The sequence below is a fragment of the Pan troglodytes genome, chromosome 20 (assembly GCF_028858775.2).
Source record: "Pan troglodytes isolate AG18354 chromosome 20, NHGRI_mPanTro3-v2.0_pri, whole genome shotgun sequence".
NCBI classification, from domain to species: domain Eukaryota; kingdom Metazoa; phylum Chordata; class Mammalia; order Primates; family Hominidae; genus Pan; species Pan troglodytes.
Genome location: NC_072418.2, coordinates 17635460 through 17655583, shown reverse-complemented (window position 1 = coordinate 17655583; position 20124 = coordinate 17635460). Strand labels below are relative to the sequence as shown.

At 45.8% G+C, this 20124-nt stretch overlaps 2 protein-coding genes across 7 annotated transcripts in view; one reads left to right on the top strand and one right to left on the bottom strand.

The window, feature by feature from the left end:
• Nucleotides 1-11498, top strand: part of SLC1A6 (solute carrier family 1 member 6) — a 29889-nt gene extending 18391 nt beyond the window's left edge. For all 6 annotated transcript variants that reach the window (XM_016935339.3, XM_016935338.3, XM_016935336.3 and 3 more), the window contains 4 exons: nucleotides 4833-5066; nucleotides 7207-7401; nucleotides 8474-8608; nucleotides 11137-11498. In XM_016935339.3, coding sequence (XP_016790828.1) covers nucleotides 4833-5066; nucleotides 7207-7401; nucleotides 8474-8608; nucleotides 11137-11332 — 760 coding nt within the window. In that variant the 3' untranslated portion in view covers nucleotides 11333-11498. The remainder of the gene's footprint in view (nucleotides 1-4832; nucleotides 5067-7206; nucleotides 7402-8473; nucleotides 8609-11136) is intronic.
• Nucleotides 11499-19161: 7663 nt separating this feature from the next.
• On the bottom strand, nucleotides 19162-20124 carry OR7C2 (olfactory receptor family 7 subfamily C member 2). The gene has a single exon (XM_001158785.4). The coding sequence runs from the start codon at nucleotides 20122-20124 to the stop codon at nucleotides 19162-19164; it is 963 nt and encodes a 320-aa protein (XP_001158785.2).

The window sequence follows — 20124 nt, the reverse complement described above, 5'->3', positions numbered from 1 at the left end:
TTGTTCACTCCCTTGCTTATCTGTTCATTCACTCATTCTTCAATACATTGACCAAGCCATTCACTGACATTTATTCAGCTACATTTATTCTTTCATGCATTGGTTTCTGGATTTATTTGGTCATTCATTTATTTATTTTGCAAAATTAATGTATTTTTAATTGACAAATAAAAACTGTATATATTTTCATGTGCAACATAATGTTTTGAAATATCTCTACATTGTGGAATGGTTCAGTTGAGCTAACTAACATAGACGTTACCTCACATGCTTATTTTTTTGTGGTGAGAACACTTAAGATCTAGGCAGGGTGTGGTGGCTCATGCCTATAATCTCAGCACTTTGGGAGGCCAAGGTGGGAGAATCACTTGAGCCCAGGAATTTGAGACCAGCCTGGGCAACATGGCAAGACCACAAAAAATACCAAAAAATTAGCTGGGTGTGGTGGCATGCAGCTGTAGTCCCAGCTACTTGGGAGGCTGAGGCGGGAGGACAGATTGAGCCTGGGATGTAGAGGCTGCAGTGAGTTGTGATTGCCTGGGTGACAGAATGAGACCCAGTCTTAAAAAAAAAAAAAAAAAAAAGGGAGAGACCACTTAAAATCTACTCTCTTTGTGATTTGCAAGTACACAATACATTGTTTTTAACTATACCTACCATGTTGTCCAATAGATCTCTTGAACTTATTTCTCCTATTTAACTGAAATTTTGTACCCTTGATCAACATCTCCCCAATCTCCCTTTCCTGCGAGTCCCTGGTAACCACCATTTTACTCCCTGCTTCTGTGAGTTTGATTGTTTAGATTCCACAGATAAGTGAGATCATGTGGTATTTGTCTTTCTGTGTCTTGGTTATTTCAATTAGCATAATGTCCTCCAGGTTCATCTGTGTTGTCACAAGTGACAGGGATTTATTCATCTCCTATGCGTTGGTTAGTTACTATTCATTCATTCATACCTTTCTGCAATGATTTATTCGCCCATTTACTTCCTGATGTATCTCTTCATTCACCAATTTATTCACTTATTCATTCTCATTTTTCTATCGGTTCATTCATTTTCTTATTCATCTATTCATTCTTCCATGCATCAGTTAACTCACTCATTTATGTATTCATTCACTCGTAAATTTATTTACAAACTCATCCATGCATTAGTTAAATCATTGATGGACTCATCTGTTTGTTTACTCAGTTAAGTCATTTATTCATTCTAATTCATTCTTGGACCCACTCATTCATCTATGCATTTGTTATTCTTTCATTCATTTATTCAAGTATTCTCTTCATTCACTCATTTGTTCACGTATTTGTTCACTCAGCTACTAACTTGTTTCATTTGCTTATTTCCTTACTTATTCATCCAGTTGTTAATCCCTTCCTTCCTTCCTTCTTTCCTTCCTTCCTTCCTTCCTTCCGTCCGTCCTTCCTTCTCTAGATTCCTTTATTACTTCAGAAATATCTTTATTCACTCAGCAGGCATTTTCCCAGGCAGACTTTGTCTTGACCTCTGGAGTACAGAGATACAGTGCACTCATACCTTATCCTCAAGGAGCTCACAAAATCTTAGGGGAGACAGACACATTGTAGATCAATATAACACAAGGTGGTAGGTTCTGTAGTAAAGGAACATTTAAAAAATGTTGGGAACTTGGAGAAGGAAGCAGTGAGTAGAGGGGTACGCAGTGAATCCTTCCTGAAGAGGGAGTCATGAAGAAGGTCACCTGTTAACTGCGTCTTGACAGGTGAGTAGGACTTCAACTGGACAGTGAGAGGGGAGACGTATTTCAGGCAGAGAGAAGAGAACATGCAAAGCTTGAAGGTACCTAAGTTGTTTGGAGAATGGTGGGGCATTCAGGAAGGTGAGAGCATGGGGTAAGTTGGGAGTGGTGGTGGAAGATATTAACAAGGCTGTCAGATCCCAAATGGGAGAAGACTTTGTACATCATCCCAAACAATTGGAAAGTTGTATAGTGTCATATGTAAAATGTTTATTTAGAAACAGAATGCTTGTTCCCCAGTGCCATAAAGAAATAGCACTCAAACATAAATTTAATTATCTCAGCAAGGCAATTTTTACTTCTGCAGAAAGGGTGTTCATCACAGATGGAACAATGGCAAGAGCACACCTGAACAAAGGAGGGAAGAAGCAATTTTTATCCCTTATGCAGTTTGTCCCTGCTACTGTGTCTGTCTCCATTGGCTGGAGCCAGACCTTACAATCTAAACTAAAACCCGACTGGCTAATAATTTAAAACTTTTCTAAATAGGTAAAAGCAATGGAAAACAGAGGAAAAGAGGAAGTTGCTTACAAAAGGACTTAGAAAAGTAATAACATTCCCAAATAAGGAAGGGGTATAGGCTGCAAGCTGGGACATGCCTATGAGCATGTCCAGCACAGATATCTTGGTTAAAGTACAAGGACGTAGAATGTACTATGTGCCTGTGAGCGTGTCTAACACCTACATAGGATAGGGCTTAACAAAGAGTTATTAGCATAAAGTAAGGAGGCTTGAAGGAAGTTAGTCTTTAAAAGAAACTATTTTTAACACTTAAGATTTATTCTTTAACAAGAAGGGAAACTTTGAAGACGAACTTTTACTTTCTTCATATAAGGAACTTGAGGCCAAGTTGAGGGCCTGGAAAAGCATCTGAAAGGAATGGGAGTGGGGAGCTTATTAAGGATAAGCAGAGAGTTAACAAGGAATAATGAAGGCTCAGCTGAATTGGGAACAATGAATTTATAGCAGTGTCATTGGCATGATTGGGTGAAATGTCCAGATGTGCCAGGTGGCTGAGTGTAGGGGGTAAGAAATCATGCACAATTAATCTTGGGCTGAGGAATTTTGCAGGGGATGAGGTGGAAGGATGGAGGTGAGGAAGTTGAGAGAGGGATTACTCAGAGTAAGCATAGAGGTGGATCTAGTCATGTTGACTTGGAGAAGACTCAGCAACTACTCCCCAGGGCTAACTCTGAGCCCAGTTTGGAGAACACAGATGTGACTGGAGAAGCCCCGTGCATCCTCATTTTTGACTCAAGCTATTGTACCACCTTCCCAAGAGGTCCCCACCTCCTCCAACACATCCATGATGAATGTGAGCCAAAGTAGATTTCAATTTTTTTTTTTTTTTGAGATGGAGTCTGGCTCTGTCGCCCAAGCTGGAGTGCAGTGATGTGATCTCAGCTCACTGCAACCTCTGCCTCCTGGGTTCAAGTGATTCTTCTGCCTCAGCCTCCCGAGTAGCTGGGACTACAGGTGTGCACTACCACACCTGACTAATTTTTTTATTTTTAATAGAGTTGGGATTTCACCATGTTGGCCAGGCTGGTCTCGAACTCCTGACCTCAAGTGATCTGCCCTCCTCGGCCTCCCAAAGTGCTGGGATTACAGGCATGAGCCACCATGCCCAGCCATAAACTTCAATTTCTAAAGAAAGAGGAGTAGCCATTGAAGCCTCGAAATGAGATGATGGTGCCAATGGCAGAAACTCACGTGATTGACCAGTGGGCTGGATTATGGGGGGAAACAGGTGAGCCCCTGATGAACTTGCTTCTTTCATCTTCTCTATTCTCCTTTTTACTCAATACTCCAGCCACATTGGTCTTCTCTCTGGTCCTCCAGCACTCCTAGTGCATGCCCATCTCAGAGTCTGCATTGTGCCTGCAATGATTTCTTCCAGATACACAGGGTACCTTCTCATCATGCAAGTCTCAGCTTAAATGTCACCTCTTCAGAAAAGCCCTCTTTGACCATCTGCTCAGAAGCAGTCCCATCCAGTGACTCTCCTTTGCTGTTTTCACCACTTGAAGTTTGCAATTAGTGCATTTCTATGTGTACCTCCTGCTTTCCCCATTAGAACGTGTCTTAGTTCATGTCAGCTGCTGTAACAAAAATACCATAGACATTGTGGCTTAAAGAACAAAAATGTATTTCGCACAGCTCTGGAGGGTGGGAAGTCTAAGTTCAAGGCACCCACAGATTCCATGTCTGGTGAGGGCTGTCTTCTGGTTCATGGAAGGCGTCTTCTTGCTGTGTCTTCGAATGACAGAAGGGTGGAGGGAGCTCTCTGGTGTGTCTTTTATATGGGCACTAATTCCATTCATGATGGCTCCACCCTCATGACCTAATCACCTCCCAATACTATCCCATTGGGGGTTAGGATCTCAAGATATGAATTTGGTTGGAGTGGGGAGGGGACATAAACATTTAGTCCATATCAGAATGTAAGTGCTATGAGGACGAGAGCCATGTGCCTGGTATTCAGTAGGTACTCAGTCAATATCTGTGGAATGAATGAATACATCGGTGATTTTGATAGGACAAGTGGTTTGAGAGGGAAATGCTTAGGCTGGTGAATGAGTGATAACAGGCACTGATAGGGAAGAGAATAGGGGCATACACGTTTCAAATGTGGAACAAACAGTTGGGGGCAGAAGATAAGGGAAGCTTAGAAGGCCAGAGACAGGGAATGTCTTGGCAATGTCTAAGGAAGGAAACTGAAGGTAGTGATTATTTGGGGCAGGATTGAGAGGGCTTGAATGGGGAGTAGATACAGGAGAGACCTGAAAGGTTGTATATCCTGGAGTTGTAGGAACTTTTCTACCATGGTGGGGAGATGTGGAAGAGCAGGAGGAGGAGGAGGTGGGCTTCATTCATGGGGCCCGGTGGCATTCATTAGTGTACGGGGAAGACTGGGATGGAGTAGGGTGCCGTATCATGGGTATTGTGTGGCTCCAGGGCCCTATATGGGCAAAGCCTTGGGGATGCCACCTTCAGACCTGCAAGGGAGGTCAGGAGGGAGCCCTGACAGGTATGTGGCTCCCTCACACAGGTATGCACCTGTGGGCATCCTGTTCCTGATTGCTGGGAAGATTCTGGAGATGGAAGACATGGCTGTCCTGGGGGGTCAGCTGGGCATGTACACCCTGACCGTCATCGTGGGCCTGTTCCTCCATGCCGGCATTGTCCTTCCCCTCATCTACTTCCTCGTCACTCACCGGAACCCCTTCCCCTTCATTGGGGGCATGCTACAAGCCCTCATCACCGCTATGGGCACGTCTTCCAGGTATGGCCTTGCTCCCCACCCCAGCACCATTCCTGGTTGCACTTCTGTCCTTCATGTCCTCTCCTAAGGCACCTGCCCTCTCCATTCCTTAAACACCTCTTCTGAGTCGTCCAACAATGTCCAGGGCTCATAATGTCAACACCTGGGGTCCAGTCATTGTCCTGGGCTGGCTCTCCTGGTCTCCTTTTCTCCTTTCCTGTTTTTTAACTTTCTGTGGAGGAGAACCAGGTACCAGTTTTGAGGTTAAGAGGGAAGGTTCCAGGATGCCCCATGAGCTCAGTCATTTCCTAGCTCAGAGGGTGTCATCTCCACTTGTGAGATGGTGTCTGGGAGATCTCTTGGCTGCTGCTTCTTCCTTCTCCTCCTCCTCCTTCTTCCCCTTCATCCTCTTCCTCCTTTTTCTTCTTCCTCCTCTTCCTCCTCCTCTTCTTCTTTTGTAGTTTTAGGGGATTAATTAAGAGCATCATCCCAATTCAAAAACAAATTTGAAAAGTAGCACAACAGCCACAAAGATGGAAGAATTTTTTTTTTCTTTTTTTTGAGACAGAGTCTCACTCTGTCACCCAGACTGGAGTGCAGTGGTGTGATCCTGGCTCACTGCAAGCTCCGCCTCTTGGGTTCAAGTGATTCTCCTGCCTCAGCCTCCCAAGTAGCTGGGACTACAGGCATGCACCACCACACCTGGCTAATTTTTGTATTTTTAGTAGAGATGGGGTTTTGCCATGTTAGCCAGGCTGGTCTCGAACACCTGGCCTCATGTCATCTGCCCACCTTGGCCTCTCAAAGTGCTGGGATTACATGTGCAAGGCACCACGCCCGGCCAAAAATATCTTTTTTTTCTTTTTCTTTTTCGTTTGACATGAGGCCTCACTCTATCACCCAGGCTAGAGTGCAGTGGTGTGATCTCCACTCACTGCAACCTCCACCTCCCAGGCTCAAGTGATCCTCCCACCTCAGCCTCCCAAGTAGCTGGAATCACAGGTGCCTGATTCCAGTCCTCCCGGCTAATTTTTTAGCCCTCCCGGCTAAGTTTTTTTTTTTTTTTTGGTAGGTAGAGACGGGGTTTTGCCATGTTGGCTATGGCTTGTCTTGAACTCCTGAGCTCAAGTGATCTGCCCGTCTCGCTCTCCCAAAGTGCTGTGATTACAGGCACGAACCACTGCACCTGGTCAAAAATATAATTTTTAAAGTTGCCCATAACGCTGGTCAGGGAATGTGCCTCTTGGTCTATGGCTACGTAAGACTGATGTCACTGTATCCTAGAATTAAACTCACATAGTCACCGCTGAGTTGGACACCCAGAGACTCTCTTATGAGTCCAGGATTCCAACCGTATGATGTAAAGCTGACCACAGAACACACGCCTTGTGGACAGACTTACCCCAAATGAGATGCCCACTTCTTTGACTAAACTCGCCAATCAATTAGGTCACTTTTCTCCGATAAGACATGGCGGGTAGATGGATAGAGAAAGTTAGCACAGCTGAGGTCAATGCTGGTGCAAACAGGGGAGTCTGGAGTAGGGGCCCTCCCTGAAGTCAGCAGACCTTTGGTCCTGTCCTTTCTGGAAATGGATAGGTAGAACGAACTAGTGCCATAAACTAGTGTGTAGTCATTGGCCTTAGCTATTGGCTTTAAGTGGGTGAAGAGATCTTCAGCTTGGGAGACCCTCATTGCTGTTTTCTTCCTGTATCATGAGGAGTTGCTCCTTTCCTTTGTACAGTTATCAGCCTCTGAAATGTTATACCCTTGTCTTCTGCCTCTTGCGGAGCCCCCCCACCTGGCCTGCTCAATGTTCTCAAGGGGAAACCTCCTTGGGCTCATTTCTGCCCAGGCCACGCCCAGCCCATGCCCTGCTCTGAGCCCCGCCCTGCTTTGCCACGCCCTATTCTCAGCTCTTCCTCACCTGGCCACGTCCTGCTCTGAGCCCCGCCTCACCTACTCCTCCCCTGTTCTCAGCCCCGCCCATGTGACCCAGCCCTACCCATTCTCAGCCGTGCCCCACTAGGTCACGCCCTGTTCCCCAGCCTTTCTTCGGCCACGCCCCATTCTCTGCCCTGCCCCACTAGGCCACACCCTGTTCCCAGCCCCGCCCCCACCAGGCCACGCCCCGTCCTCAGCCCTGGGCTCTTTCCCCCAGCTCCGCAACGCTGCCCATCACCTTCCGCTGCCTGGAGGAGGGCCTGGGTGTGGACCGCCGCATCACCAGGTTCGTCCTGCCCGTGGGCGCCACGGTCAACATGGATGGCACTGCCCTCTACGAGGCCCTGGCTGCCATCTTCATTGCTCAAGTTAACAACTACGAGCTCAACCTGGGTCAGATCACAACCATCAGGTGAGGGGGCTTGGGTAGGACCTGCCAGCAGGTGAGACTTAAGCGGTCATCAGCTTGGCTGGGAGGGTTGGGGAGGGAGGAGGGGGCCGCAGCTGGAGCTCAGAGGAGCCCACGGATGTTGGAAGGGGGATGTGGGAAGAGCCCATTGCCGGATGAGGTAGGTGAAAGGTAAAGTTGCCACCTGAGGCTGTCAGGAGCTGCCAAGACGTTCCTGTCAGTTTCCCTCTCACGTGGGAGATCCATTTGTCCAGTGTTTTCCAAAGCATGGCTGGTGCATCCTGATAACCCGAGGTTCTTGTATATAGATTCTTATATTTGTAGGCTCTATACATTTATTTATTCCTGTATTTATAGGTCCCATCATCCAGTGGTTCCAACTTAGTCATTATAAAAATAACAGTGAACATTGTCTTCTCCTTCAGGTCTTCAGCGTTACTTTTTCAGGGAAGCCCTGTTTAAAATGGCATATCGGGTCTTGCTAAGGAGGCACTGTTTCCCTATGTAGTATTATCTCCATATAGTATGAATTTTAGTTATTCATTTTGTTTATTGCCTGCTTCCCATACTAGAATGTAAGCTCTGTTGGGCGCGGTGGCTCACACCTGTAATTCTGGCACTTTGGGAGGCTGAGGTGGGTGGATCAGGAGTTCGAGGTGGTCAGGAGTTCGAGACCAGCCTGGCCAACATGGTGAAACCCCATCTCTACTAAAAATTAACCAGGCGTTGTGGCATGTGCCTGTGGTCCCAGCTACTCAGGAGGTTAAGGTGGGATTGAGTAGTGAGTTGCAGTGAGCTGAGATAACACCACTGCACTTCAGCCTGGGAGAGAGAGAGAGGAGGCGAGGCAGGGGCAAGGTGAGGCGAGGAGGGGAGGGGCGGGGCGGGTGGGGATCGAGGTGAGGCGAGGCGAGGCGAGGCATCAAGCAGTATTTTTCTCTCTGTGTCTGGCTTGGGTATTTAATTTAAAATGCCCTGGGGAGCTGATCTCTTCCCTTCTCTCTGTCCTTTTCCTCTCTCTTCCTCATCGCCTTCTTCCCTCCATCTGCTCCCCATGTTCTCCCTCCCCCTGCAGCATCACGGCCACAGCAGCCAGTGTTGGGGCTGCTGGCATCCCCCAGGCGGGTCTGGTCACCATGGTCATTGTGCTTACGTCGGTCGGCTTGCCCACGGAAGACATCACGCTCATCATCGCCGTGGACTGGTTCCTGTGAGTGTTCTCTAGGCTGGACCCTGGTGCTCCTGCTTCTGCACACACTGCTTTCCCCTGCAACGTCCTCGACCTGTGGACTTTTATTCCAGCAAAGATGCAGTGGTACAGAATTTTCAAGTGAAAAGGAGGCCTTGGAGAGGCCTCCAATCCATGGCCTCTGGACCCCAAATCCCACAGTTATCTTTGGGAAGTAGGGTTGGAGACAAGCAATGGGGGCTTTACCTATCAGGCAGAAAAACTCCTCTTTTACCTGTTTTATGTAGAAGTCACCAAAAGGTGATCCAGGCCGGGTGCAGTGTCTCTACTAAAAATACAAACAAACAAAAAACAAAATTAGCTGGGCGTGGTGGCACGTGCCTGTAATCCCAGCTGCTCAGGAGGCTGAGGCAGGAGAATCGCTTGAACCTGGGAGGTGGAGGTAGCAGTGAGATGAGATTGCCCCTGGGTTCACGCCATTCTCCTGCCTCAGCCTCCCAAGTAGCTGGGATTACAGGCGCCCGCCACCATGCCTGGCTAATTTTTTGGTTTTTTGTATTTTCAGTAGAGATGGGGTTTCACCATGTTAGCCAGGATGGTCTCGATCTCCTGACCTCGTGATCCACCTGCCTCGGCCTCCCAAAGTGCTGGGATTTGTTATTTTTTTTTTTTGAGATTACGTTTTGCTGTGTTGCCCAGGCTGGCCTTGAACTCCTTAGCTTAAGCAATCCTCTTGCTTCAGCCTCCCAAGTAGTTGGGACTACAGGTGTGAGCTGCTACTCCCAGCTGCAAATATATATTTACATCTCAATTTTTAAAAACAGGAGGTTTACGGGTAGGACACAGTGACATGTGCCTGTAATCCCAGCACTTTGGGAGGCCAAAGCAGGTGGATTGCTTGAGTTCAGGAGTTCAAGACCAGCCTGGGCAACATGGCAAGTCCCATCTCTACAAAAAATACAAAAATTAGCTGGGTGTGGTGGCGCACCTGTAGTCCCAGCTGCTTGGGAGGCTGAGGTGGGAGCAAATCTTGAACCTGGGAGGTTGAAGCTGCAGTGAGCCAAGATCACATGACTGCACTCCAGCCTGTGTGACAGAGCAACACTCTGTTTCAAAAACACAAAAACAGGCCGGGTGTGGTGGCTCACGCCTGTAATCCCAGCACTTTGGGAGGCCAAGGTGGGCAGATCACCTGAGGTCAGGAGTTCAAGACCAGCCTGGCCAACATGGTGAAACCCCATCTCTACTAAAAATATCAAAAATTAGCCGGGCCTAGTGGTGGGCGCCTATAATCTCAGCTACTCAGGAGGCTGAGACAGGAGAATCGCTTGAACCTGGGAGGTGGAGGTTGCAGTGAGCCGAGATCGCACCACTGCACTCCAGCCTGGGCAACAGGAGTGAAACACCATCTCAAAAAACAAAAACAAAAACAAAAACCAGCAACAACAACAAAACCAGGAGGTTTACATTAAAGGAAGCCTGGACTTTCATTCCCACATGGGAGCTGTCAGCTGAGCCTGAGTTCCAATTTTATAATCTTCAGCCTGCCCTATTCTACACCTGTATTGACTCAGGCCTGCCCTGGTTTACCATTCCGGATTCTATGTGCTTTTCAGTTCATAACCCTTAATCGTCTGCATGAGATGTTCATTTTTCTCTTTTCTTTCTTTTTTTTTTTTTTTTTTTTGTGAGACAGAGTCTTGCTCTGTCACCCAAGCTGGAGTGCAGTGGCTCGATCTCAGCTCACTGCAACCTCTGCCTCCCAGGTTCAAGTGATTCTCCTGCCTCAGCCTCCCGAGTAGCTGGGATTACTACTGGGCATGCCACCATGCCCAGCTAATTTTTTTTTTTTTTTTTTTTTTTGTATTTTTAGTAGAGACGGAGTTTCACTATGTTGGTCAGGCCGGTCTCCAACTCCTGACCTTGTGATCCGCCCGCCTTGTGCTGGGATTATAAGCATGAGCCACCACGCCCTGCCTCATTTTCTTTTTTTTGAGAGACAGGGTCTTGTTCTGTCATCTAGGCTGGAGTGGAGTGGCATGATCATAGCTCACTGCAGCCTTGACGTCCTGGGCTCAAGTGACCCTCCCATCTCAGCCTCCCAAGTAGCTGGGACTACAGGCACATGCTACCATCCCAGGCTGTGTTTTAAAGTTATTCTATGTAGAGACGCGGTCTTGCTATGTTGCCCAGGCTGGTCTTGAACTCCTGGTCTCAAGCAATTCTTCTGCCTGTCAGCCTCCCAAAGTGCTGGGATCATATCTTTTTAATGATATGATCTTTTTTCTTTAAACCACACCCAGCCTCATTTAAAAAAAAATATCACATCTAAGATCAAACATGAACATCTCAGAGCTGGTCCATCCTGTTTGTTAGTAGGAGAAACAGGGCAGAGAGGGGGAAGAACCTGCTTGGGGACATGTGGTCATGGATTGTACTGCAATGGGAGCCCTCTGACTCCCTGGCACAGGGACCCCCTCTGCTGCACCCTCTTTCTGTGAAGCTTTTCAAGCCCCCATTAATGGCAGCTTCTTTTTTCCCTGTACCAGTGACCGGCTTCGCACAATGACCAACGTACTGGGGGACTCAATTGGAGCGGCTGTCATCGAGCACTTGTCTCAACGGGAGCTGGAGCTTCAGGAAGCTGAGCTCACCCTCCCCAGCCTGGGGAAACCCTACAAGTCCCTCATGGCACAGGAGAAGGGGGCATCCCGGGGACGGGGAGGCAACGAGAGTGCTATGTGAGGGGCCTCCAGCTCTGCCCCCCAGAGAGGAGGGAAGGGGGCTGGGGAGGGGAGTCCTGGTGACACATCTGTTGCCCAACTGACCGTGGGCTGAACACACGTTCTGCTTGACTCATTTAGGGGGGAGGGAAAAGTGAAATAAAGGAGCAGGAATGAAAGGTATATAAGGTCTCTGTTTCTCTCTGAGCACATGCTGAGGGCTTGAAGGACGGCGTGAGCAAGGGAGGGGAAGAAACGTTTCTCCTAGGTTTGGGGAGAAGGGAAGCTTCAGCTTCAACAAGAAGAGTGGTCAACTCATGTTTCTTACATTCTCAAAGAGTGGCGGAAGAAGAAGGTAAAGAAAAACCATTATTTCTCCTGATAAAACAATATCCATGGTCTCTGTGTCAGGGGTCCCCCAAGACCACCTTTAGGTTCAGCAATTAACTAGAAAGGCCCATAGAATTCAGGGTCGGGCGTGGTGGCTCCCGCCTGTAATCCCAGCACTTTGGAAGGCTGAGGCGGGAAGATCATGAGGTCAGGAGATCGAGACCAGCCTGGCCAACATGGTGAAACCCAGTCTCTACTAAAATACAAAAAATTAGCCAGGCGTGGTGGCAGGCGCCTGTAGTCCCAGCTACTCAGGAGGCTGAGGCAGGAGAATCACTTGAACCCAGGAGGCGGAGGTTGCAGTGAGCTGAGATTGGTGCCACTGCACTCCAGCCTGGCAACAGAACGAGACTCCGTTTCAAAAAAAAAAAAAAAAAGAAAGAAAGACTCATAGAATTCAAGACAGGCGTGGTGATTCACACCTACAATCCCAGCACTTTCAGCGGCCAAGGCAGGAGGATTGCTTGAGTCCAGGAGTTTGAAACCAGCCAGGGCAAAATGGCAAAACCCCATCTCTACTAAAAATACAAAAACTAGCCAAGCGCGGTAGAGGGCACCTGTAGTCCCAGCTATTCGGGAGGCTGAAGTGAGTTGAGCCCCGCAGGCAAAGGTTACAGTGAGCCGAGATAGCACCACCACACTCCAGCCTGGGCAACAGAGGGAGACCCTGTCTCAAAAAACAAAAAAATAAAATAAAATAAAAAGACTCGTAGAACTCAGAAAAGCTATCATACTCCCAGTTATGGTTTATTACAGTGAAGGGTACAGATTAAAATCAGCAAAGTATCAGTATATATATATACACATATATATACACGTGTATATATATATACATATATACGTATATATACACGTCTGTGTATATATATATACGTGTGTGTATATATATACGTGTGTGTATATACGTGTGTGCATATATATACATGTGTGTGTGTGTATATATATATATACGTGTGTGTGTGTGTATATATATATACATATTTTTTTTTTTTTTTTTTTCCAGACAAAGTCTTTTTCTGTCACCCAGGCTGGAGTACAGTGGCAAGATCTCGGCTCACTGCAACCTTCACCTCCCAGGTTCAAGCGATTCTCCTGCCTCAGTCTCCCGAGTAGCTGAGATTACAGGTGCTCACCACCATGCCTGGCTAATTTTTGTATTTTTAGTAGAGACGGGAGTTTCGCCATGTTGGTCAGGCTGGTCTCAAACTCCTGACCTCAAGTGATCCGCAGGCCCTGGCCTCCCAAAGTGCTGGGATTACGGGCAGATTACCTGAGGTCAGGAGTTCAAGACCAGCCTGGCCAACATGGCGAAACCCTGTCGCTACTAAAAATACAAAAATTAGCCGGGTGTGGTGGTGGCCGCCTGTAATCCCAGCTACTCAGGAGGCTGAGACAGGAAGAATCACTTGAACCCGGGAGGTGGAGGTTGCAGTGGGCCGAGATTGCACCACTGCACTCCTGCCTGAGCTGCAGAGCCAGATCCCATCTCAAAAAAAAAAAAAAGATAAATAAATAAAACCAAACAGAACAACAACAACAACAATAAAAAACCACTTTTGGACTGTTTTGTAATAACGGGTAGCTTAAAATAAATACATTTGTACAGCTGTACAAAAATGTTTTTTCTTTATATTCTTATTCTATATGTTTTTTTTTTTCTGTTTAAAAAATTTGTAACATACGCATTAACCTAGGCCTACACAGGGTCAGGATCATCAGTATTACTGTCTTCTACCTCCACATCTTGTCCCACCGGAAGGTCTTCAGGGGCAATACCACGCACGGAGTTGCCATCTCCTGTATTAACAATGCCTTCTTTTAGAATATCTTCTGAAGGACATGCTTGAGGCTGTTTTTTGGTTAACTTTTTCTTTTAATAAGTAGAAGGAGTAACCTTTAAAATAGTGATAAAAAAGTATAATATAGTAAGTACACACATCAGTAACATAGTCGTTTATTTTCATTGTCAAGTATTCTGCACTATACATACTTGTATGTGCTTGCCTTTTATACAGCAGGTGGAACAGTAGATTTGTTGACACAAATGTGTGAGTAATGTGTTGCATTCTGAAGTACAGTGACTATGAAGTCATTAGGCTTTAGAAAATTCAGCTCCAGGCCGGGCGCAGTGGCTCACGCCTGTAATCCCAGCACTTTGGGAGGCCAAGGCAGGTGGATCACGAGGTCAAGAGTTGGAGAGCAGCCTGGCCAACACGGTGAAACCTCGTCTCTACTCAGAATACAAAAATTAGCCAAGCATGGTGGTGGGCGTCTGTAATCCCAGCTACTCGGGAGGCTGAGGAAAGACAATTGCTTGAACCCAGGAGGCGGAGGTTGCAGTGAGCTGAGATTGTGCCACTGCACTCCAGCCTGGGCGACAGAGCAAGACTCCGTCTCGAAAAAAGAAAAAAAAAAAAAAAAAGAAAATTAAATTTTCAGCTCCATTATAATCTTATGGGTTTACCATAATATATGTGGTCTGTCTTAGGCCAAAACATCATCATGTGGGGCATGACTGTATACCAATGCTGCTGGATAATGAAAAACAAATTCAGTAAAATAAGCTACTATATTATAGAAGTGACATTAAAATCAATGAGGGGGCCGGCCGTGGTGGCTCTCGCCTATAATCCCAGCACTTTTTGGGAGGCTGAGGCGGGTGGACCACCTGAAGTCAGGAGTTAGAGACCAGCCTGGCCAACATGGTGAAACCCCGTCTTTACTAAAAATACAACAATTAGCTGAGTGTGGTGGCGGGTGCCTGTAATCCCAGCTACTTGGGAGGCTGAGGCAGGAGAATCACTTGAACCCGGGAGGCAGAAGTTGCAGTGAGCTGAGATTGCGCCATTGCACTCCAGCCTGGGTGGCAAGAGTGAAACTCCACCTCAAAAAAAAAAAAAAAAAAAAAAGAAAAAGAAAAAGAAAAGGAAAAAGAAAAAAAATCAATTTTTTGATTGAGGGAAGGAAGGACGTTAAAAATGGTACTTGGATAATTGGTTATTAATTGGGGAGCAAAATCAACTTAAATTCCTATCTTAACATCAACCACCATAATAGAATGAAGTTGGAGGAAAAATGTCAAATAGCAGCAGAATTCTAGAAAAAAAGATAGATTAACCCTCTGAGCAGAAATCCAGATGGAAGAAAGAGAAAAGAAGAGAACTGAGAAGATAACTGATGGACTCAAACATATTAAACAGCTGCAAGTAAAACAATAAAGTTAATAAAAGATGAATGGAAAGCTGTGGAAATATTTAATAAATACATACATAAAAGAGATGTCTTTTATACACTCTCATGTTTGTTTCAGCACTATTCACAATAGCTAAGATTTGGAATCCAACTAAGTGTTCATCAACAGATGAATGGATAAAGAAAATGTGTTACATATACACAATGGAGCACTATTCAGTCATAAAAATTAATGAGAGATCCTATCATTTACAACAACATGGGTGGAGCTGGAGGACATGATGTTAAATGAAATAAGCTAGGCGGCCGGGCTTGGTGGCTCACACCTATAATCCCAGCACTTTGGGAGGCTGAGGCGGGCAGATCACCTGAGGTCAGGAGTTCAAGACCAGCCTGGTCAACATGATGAAACCTGGTCTCTACGAAAAATAAAAAAATTAGCCGGACGTGGTGGTGGCTGCCTGTAATCCCAGCTACTCGGGAGGCTGAGGCAGATAGAATGGCTTGAACCCGTGAGGTGGGGGTTGCAGTGAGCCGAGATCGCACCATTGCACTCTAACCTGGGTGTCAAGAGCAAAAGTCCGTCTCAAAAAAAAAAAGCAAAAACCAAACAACAACAACAAAAGAAATAAGCCAGGCACGGAAAAACACATTACATGTTCTCACTTGTATGTGGGAGCTGAAGAAACTGAACTCATGGAAACAGAGTAGAATGATGGTTACCAGAAGCTAGGAGGGGCAGTAAGGAGGGAGGGAGGATAAAGAAGGGAGTTAATGAGTACAAAACTACAGTTAGAAGGAACAAAATCTAGTATTTGGAAGCACAACAGGGTGACTATAGTTATCAATAATTTATTGTATATTTCAAAATAACTAAAAAAGTGGAATTGGAATGTTTATAACAATAAGAAATGATAAATACTTGAAGCGATAGATACCCCAATTACATTGATTTGATCCATATATATTGTATGTGTAAAAATTTCATATGTGGCCAGGTGCGGTGGCTCACGCCTGTAAACCTAGCACTTTGGGAGGCCGAGGCGGGTGGATCACGAGGTCAGGAGATCGAGACCATCCTGGCTAACACAGTGAAACCCCGTCTCTACTAAAAATACAAAAAGTTAGACAGGTGTGGTGGCAGGTGCCTGTAGTCCCAGCTACTCAGGAGGCTGAGGCAGGAGAATGGCATGAACCCGGGAGGCAGAGCTTGCAGTGAGCCGAGATTGCGCCACTGCACTCCAGCCTGGGTGACAGAGCAAGACTCTGTCTCAAAAAAAAAAAAAATTATGTGTACCCCATAAATATGTACAGCTATTGTGTATCCATGATTAAGAATAAAAATTTAAAAACTGCTTTAAGTGAACTAGAATTTTAAAAAGTCTAAGATTATAAATGATCAATGGAGGTAAACTCAAAATTTAGTAAAAATAAATGCAAGTAAATCACTACACAATGTATACATATATCAAATCATTATACACCTTGAATAAGTACAATGTTTATTCATCAATTATACCTCAGTAAAGCTGGAAAAAAGAGTTACTATAAAAACATCGAACACAAAAAGATCGAGCACAAAAATGTGCTCATTTTCATGAACAATCAAAGGAAGTCAAATTAAAATATCAAAGGAAACAATAAATCTTACTCTTGGGTTTCATTTATTTCTGAGGCTGCAGCCCCCAGACACAGAATATTTCTTGGTTGGGGAGCATAATTCCAGAAGTAAGAATTTATGTCAGAGAATTCCTGGTTCCTTTGAGGTTTAACTATTATTATTAGAAGGTTTGACTAGAGGTAACTGTCGTGGGTGAGTGGCGACTGTCTGGGGCTGGTGGTGTGGAGGATAAGAAGAATTTACCAACACAGTTGTAGGTAAAGAAAGGCAGATTTATTGGAGAAAGTATGAAAATACATTGCAAGGAAGCAATGGGCAGGCCAGCAATAGAGGAGCTGACTGCGAAGGACAAAAGCTTGCTGGGGATTTTATAAGACAGTGCTTGTGCTGTGTGCTGAAGAGGGCTTTGTACAGTATTGATAACGCCAAGGTTGCAGTGAGCTAACTTGCAATGTTTATATCAGCCAAGGGTCTGGTGATAGCTGAGTGCAGGAAGATTGTGAGTGTTTTGCACAGGAGGGCTTTGTGTCCGGGACCATGAAGAAAGGCAGACTTCTATCTGCTTCTTTTTGCTTTCCCTTGGTCTTGCCAGCCTGACTCCTTTTCCCTAACTAGGACTCCACAATAACACAACATAATCCCTGGGAGAGCTGTCTGATTCATACAGCCCTGCATTTGAACCTTGTCGCTTCATTCATTACCTTGAGCTAATTACCTACTTACCATAAGCTCTTACTTTTTTAGTTGTAAATTTGAGAAATAATACTAATCACATAAAAGAGTTATTGGAAAAATTAAATGAGGTAATGTATATAAAGCTCTTAAACTGTTCTGGTATATAAAGTGTTATTAATATCAACATCAATAACCTTGAATTTTGTTTCTAGCTCAACAACTTAATTAATTATTATTATTATTTAGAAACAGAGTCTCACTCTGTCACCCAGGCTGGAGTACAGTGGCATAATCACAGCTCACTGCAGCCTCAACCTCCTGGGTTCAAGCCATCCTCCCATCTCAGCTTCCTGAGTAGCTGAAACTACAGGCATGCAGCACCATGCTTGGCCAAAACCTCTAATCAGATTAATCAATTTGTATTTTTCTGGTCCAGATCTTATTTTATATTTAACCATCCACTCATCTATTTTTCTACTCCATTTGACAAATATCATGTAAACATGAACTCCTTATCAATAACTGTGCTAGGCATTGTGATTGCAAAAATGGGTGAGACATTGCTCTGAAATTCAAAGAACCCATGTTGTGAAAGAGTAGAAAAGTTAAGTAAAGTTGGTGTGACTGAAAGGAAAGTGAATCAGATAAAAAAAGGAGGAAACTCTTTGAGTTATTTTTATTCACGTAACCTCAAAAAACATCTCTGTAAATGAGTTTCCAGGGCAACAAGTCCAAAATAGGGACATATCTCATTGCTTCTGAGGGTATATATTTAACATGTAAGATTTGATACATATATTTTTAACTCAAATCAGGCCAGGCATAGTGGCTCATGCCTGTAATCCCAGCACTTTGGGAGGCTGAGGCAGGCAGATCACTTGAGGTCAGAAGTTCGAGAACAGCCTAGACAACATGGTGAAACTCTGTCTCTGTTAAAAATACAAAAATTAGCCGGACGTGGTGGTGCATGCCTGTAGTTCCAGCTACTCAGAAGGCTGAGGCAGGGGAATTGCTTCAACCCGGGAGGTGGAGGTTGCAGTGAGCCGAGATGGCGCCACTGCACTCCAGCCAGGGCGACAGAGGGAGACTATCTCAAAAACAAAAACAAAAAACAAAAACAAAAAACAAAATCCAAATCATTACTAAAGATAACAGAGAAAACACCAGGTTGTATTCATACAAAGTTAAGATTACTGGTTAGAAAGTCAAAAAGGGTGATCCTATATAACTTTATTAGCAGTAGCAAGGGCAGGAAACGTTCCAAAGGAAGATGCAAGGGAAGAGATGCTTTAATATGTATAAAAGAAGGCAGGGTGCGGTGGCTCATTGCCTGTAATCCCAGCACTTTGGGAGGCCAAGGTGGGCAGATTACCTGAGGTCAGGAGTTCCAGACCAGCCTGACTAACATGGCGAAACCCCATCTCTACTAAAAATACAAAAACTAGCCAGGCATGGTGGTGGGTGCCTGTAATCCCAGCTACTCAGGAGGCTGAGGCAGGAGAACCACTTGAACCCGGGAGGCGGCAGTTGCAGTGAGCCGAGATCGCACCATTGCACTGCAGCCTGGGTGACAGAGTGAGACTCCTTCTTGAAAAAAAAAAAAAAAAAAAAAATGGCTGGGCACGGTGGCTCATGCCTGTAATCCCAGCACTTTGGGAGGCAGAGGCAGGTGGATCATGAGGTCAGGAGTTCGAGACCAGCCTGACTAACATGGTGACACCCCATCTCTACTAAAAATACAAAAAATTGGCCGGGCATTGTGGCGCATGCCTGTAATCCCAGCTGCTAAGGAGGCTGAGGCAGGAGAATTGCTTGAACCTGGGAGGCGGAGGTTGCAGTGAGCCGAGATCACGCCATTGCACTCCAGCCTGGGCGACAGAGCAAGACTCCGTCTCAAAAAAATGCATAAAAACAGAAGTTGAAATATTGGCTGAAAGAGGCCAGTCTGGCCTCAGTATTGTGTTCACTGCAATTCATGAGAGCATAGCAATGGTCCCCTCTTTGAGAGACGTTGCCCTGAGGAGGAGTTTCCCCAGTGACCCCTTCATGTCCCTGTTCCTCAGGCTGTAGATGAAGGGGTTCAGCATGGGGGTGACCATGGTGTACATCACCGAGGCTGCCAGACTTGTCCTAGAAGGTGGTGTAACTGCAGAACTGAGATAGACCCCAAGGCCAGTGCCATAGAACAAGCTGACCACTGAGAGGTGGGAACCACAGGTGGAAAAGGCTTTGTGCTGGCCTCTGGCAGATGATACTCTTAGGACAGAGGAGAAAATCTGAGAATAAGAGAATAGGATTCCACAGAGAGGAAAAACACCCAGGACAATGGTCACAAAATACATCACGATGTTATTGATGAAGGTGTCAGAACAGGCCAGCTTCAGGACTTCGGAAGGATCACAAAAAAAGTGCGGAATTTCCATATTTGTGCAGAAGGACAGCCTCAAAATGGTCAAGGTCTCAAGCAAGGAACCCATGACACTGATGCACCAGGACCCCAGAACCAGCAGTCCACAGAGCTGGGGGTTCATGATGACCGTGTAGTGCAGGGGGTAACAGATGGCCACGAAGCGGTCATAGGCCATCATGGTCAGGAGCAAATTGTCCAGGCATCCAAATGCAATGAAAAAAAATATCTGAGTGAGGCAGCCTGCAAAAGTGATCATTTTGCTTTGTGTTTGGATATTCACCAGCATCTTTGGGACAGTCGTGGATGTGAAACAGATGTCAGCAAAGGACAGGTTGGAGAGGAAGAAGTACATGGGGGTGTGGAGGTGGGAGTCTGAGCTGATGGTCAGGATGATGAGCAGGTTTCCGATGATGGTAACCAGGTACATGGAGAGGAACAGCCCACGGAGGAGAAGCTGCATGTCAGAGTCCTCTGCGAATCCCAGGAGGAGAAAGTTTCCAACTTCTGTTTGGTTTCCTCTTTCCAT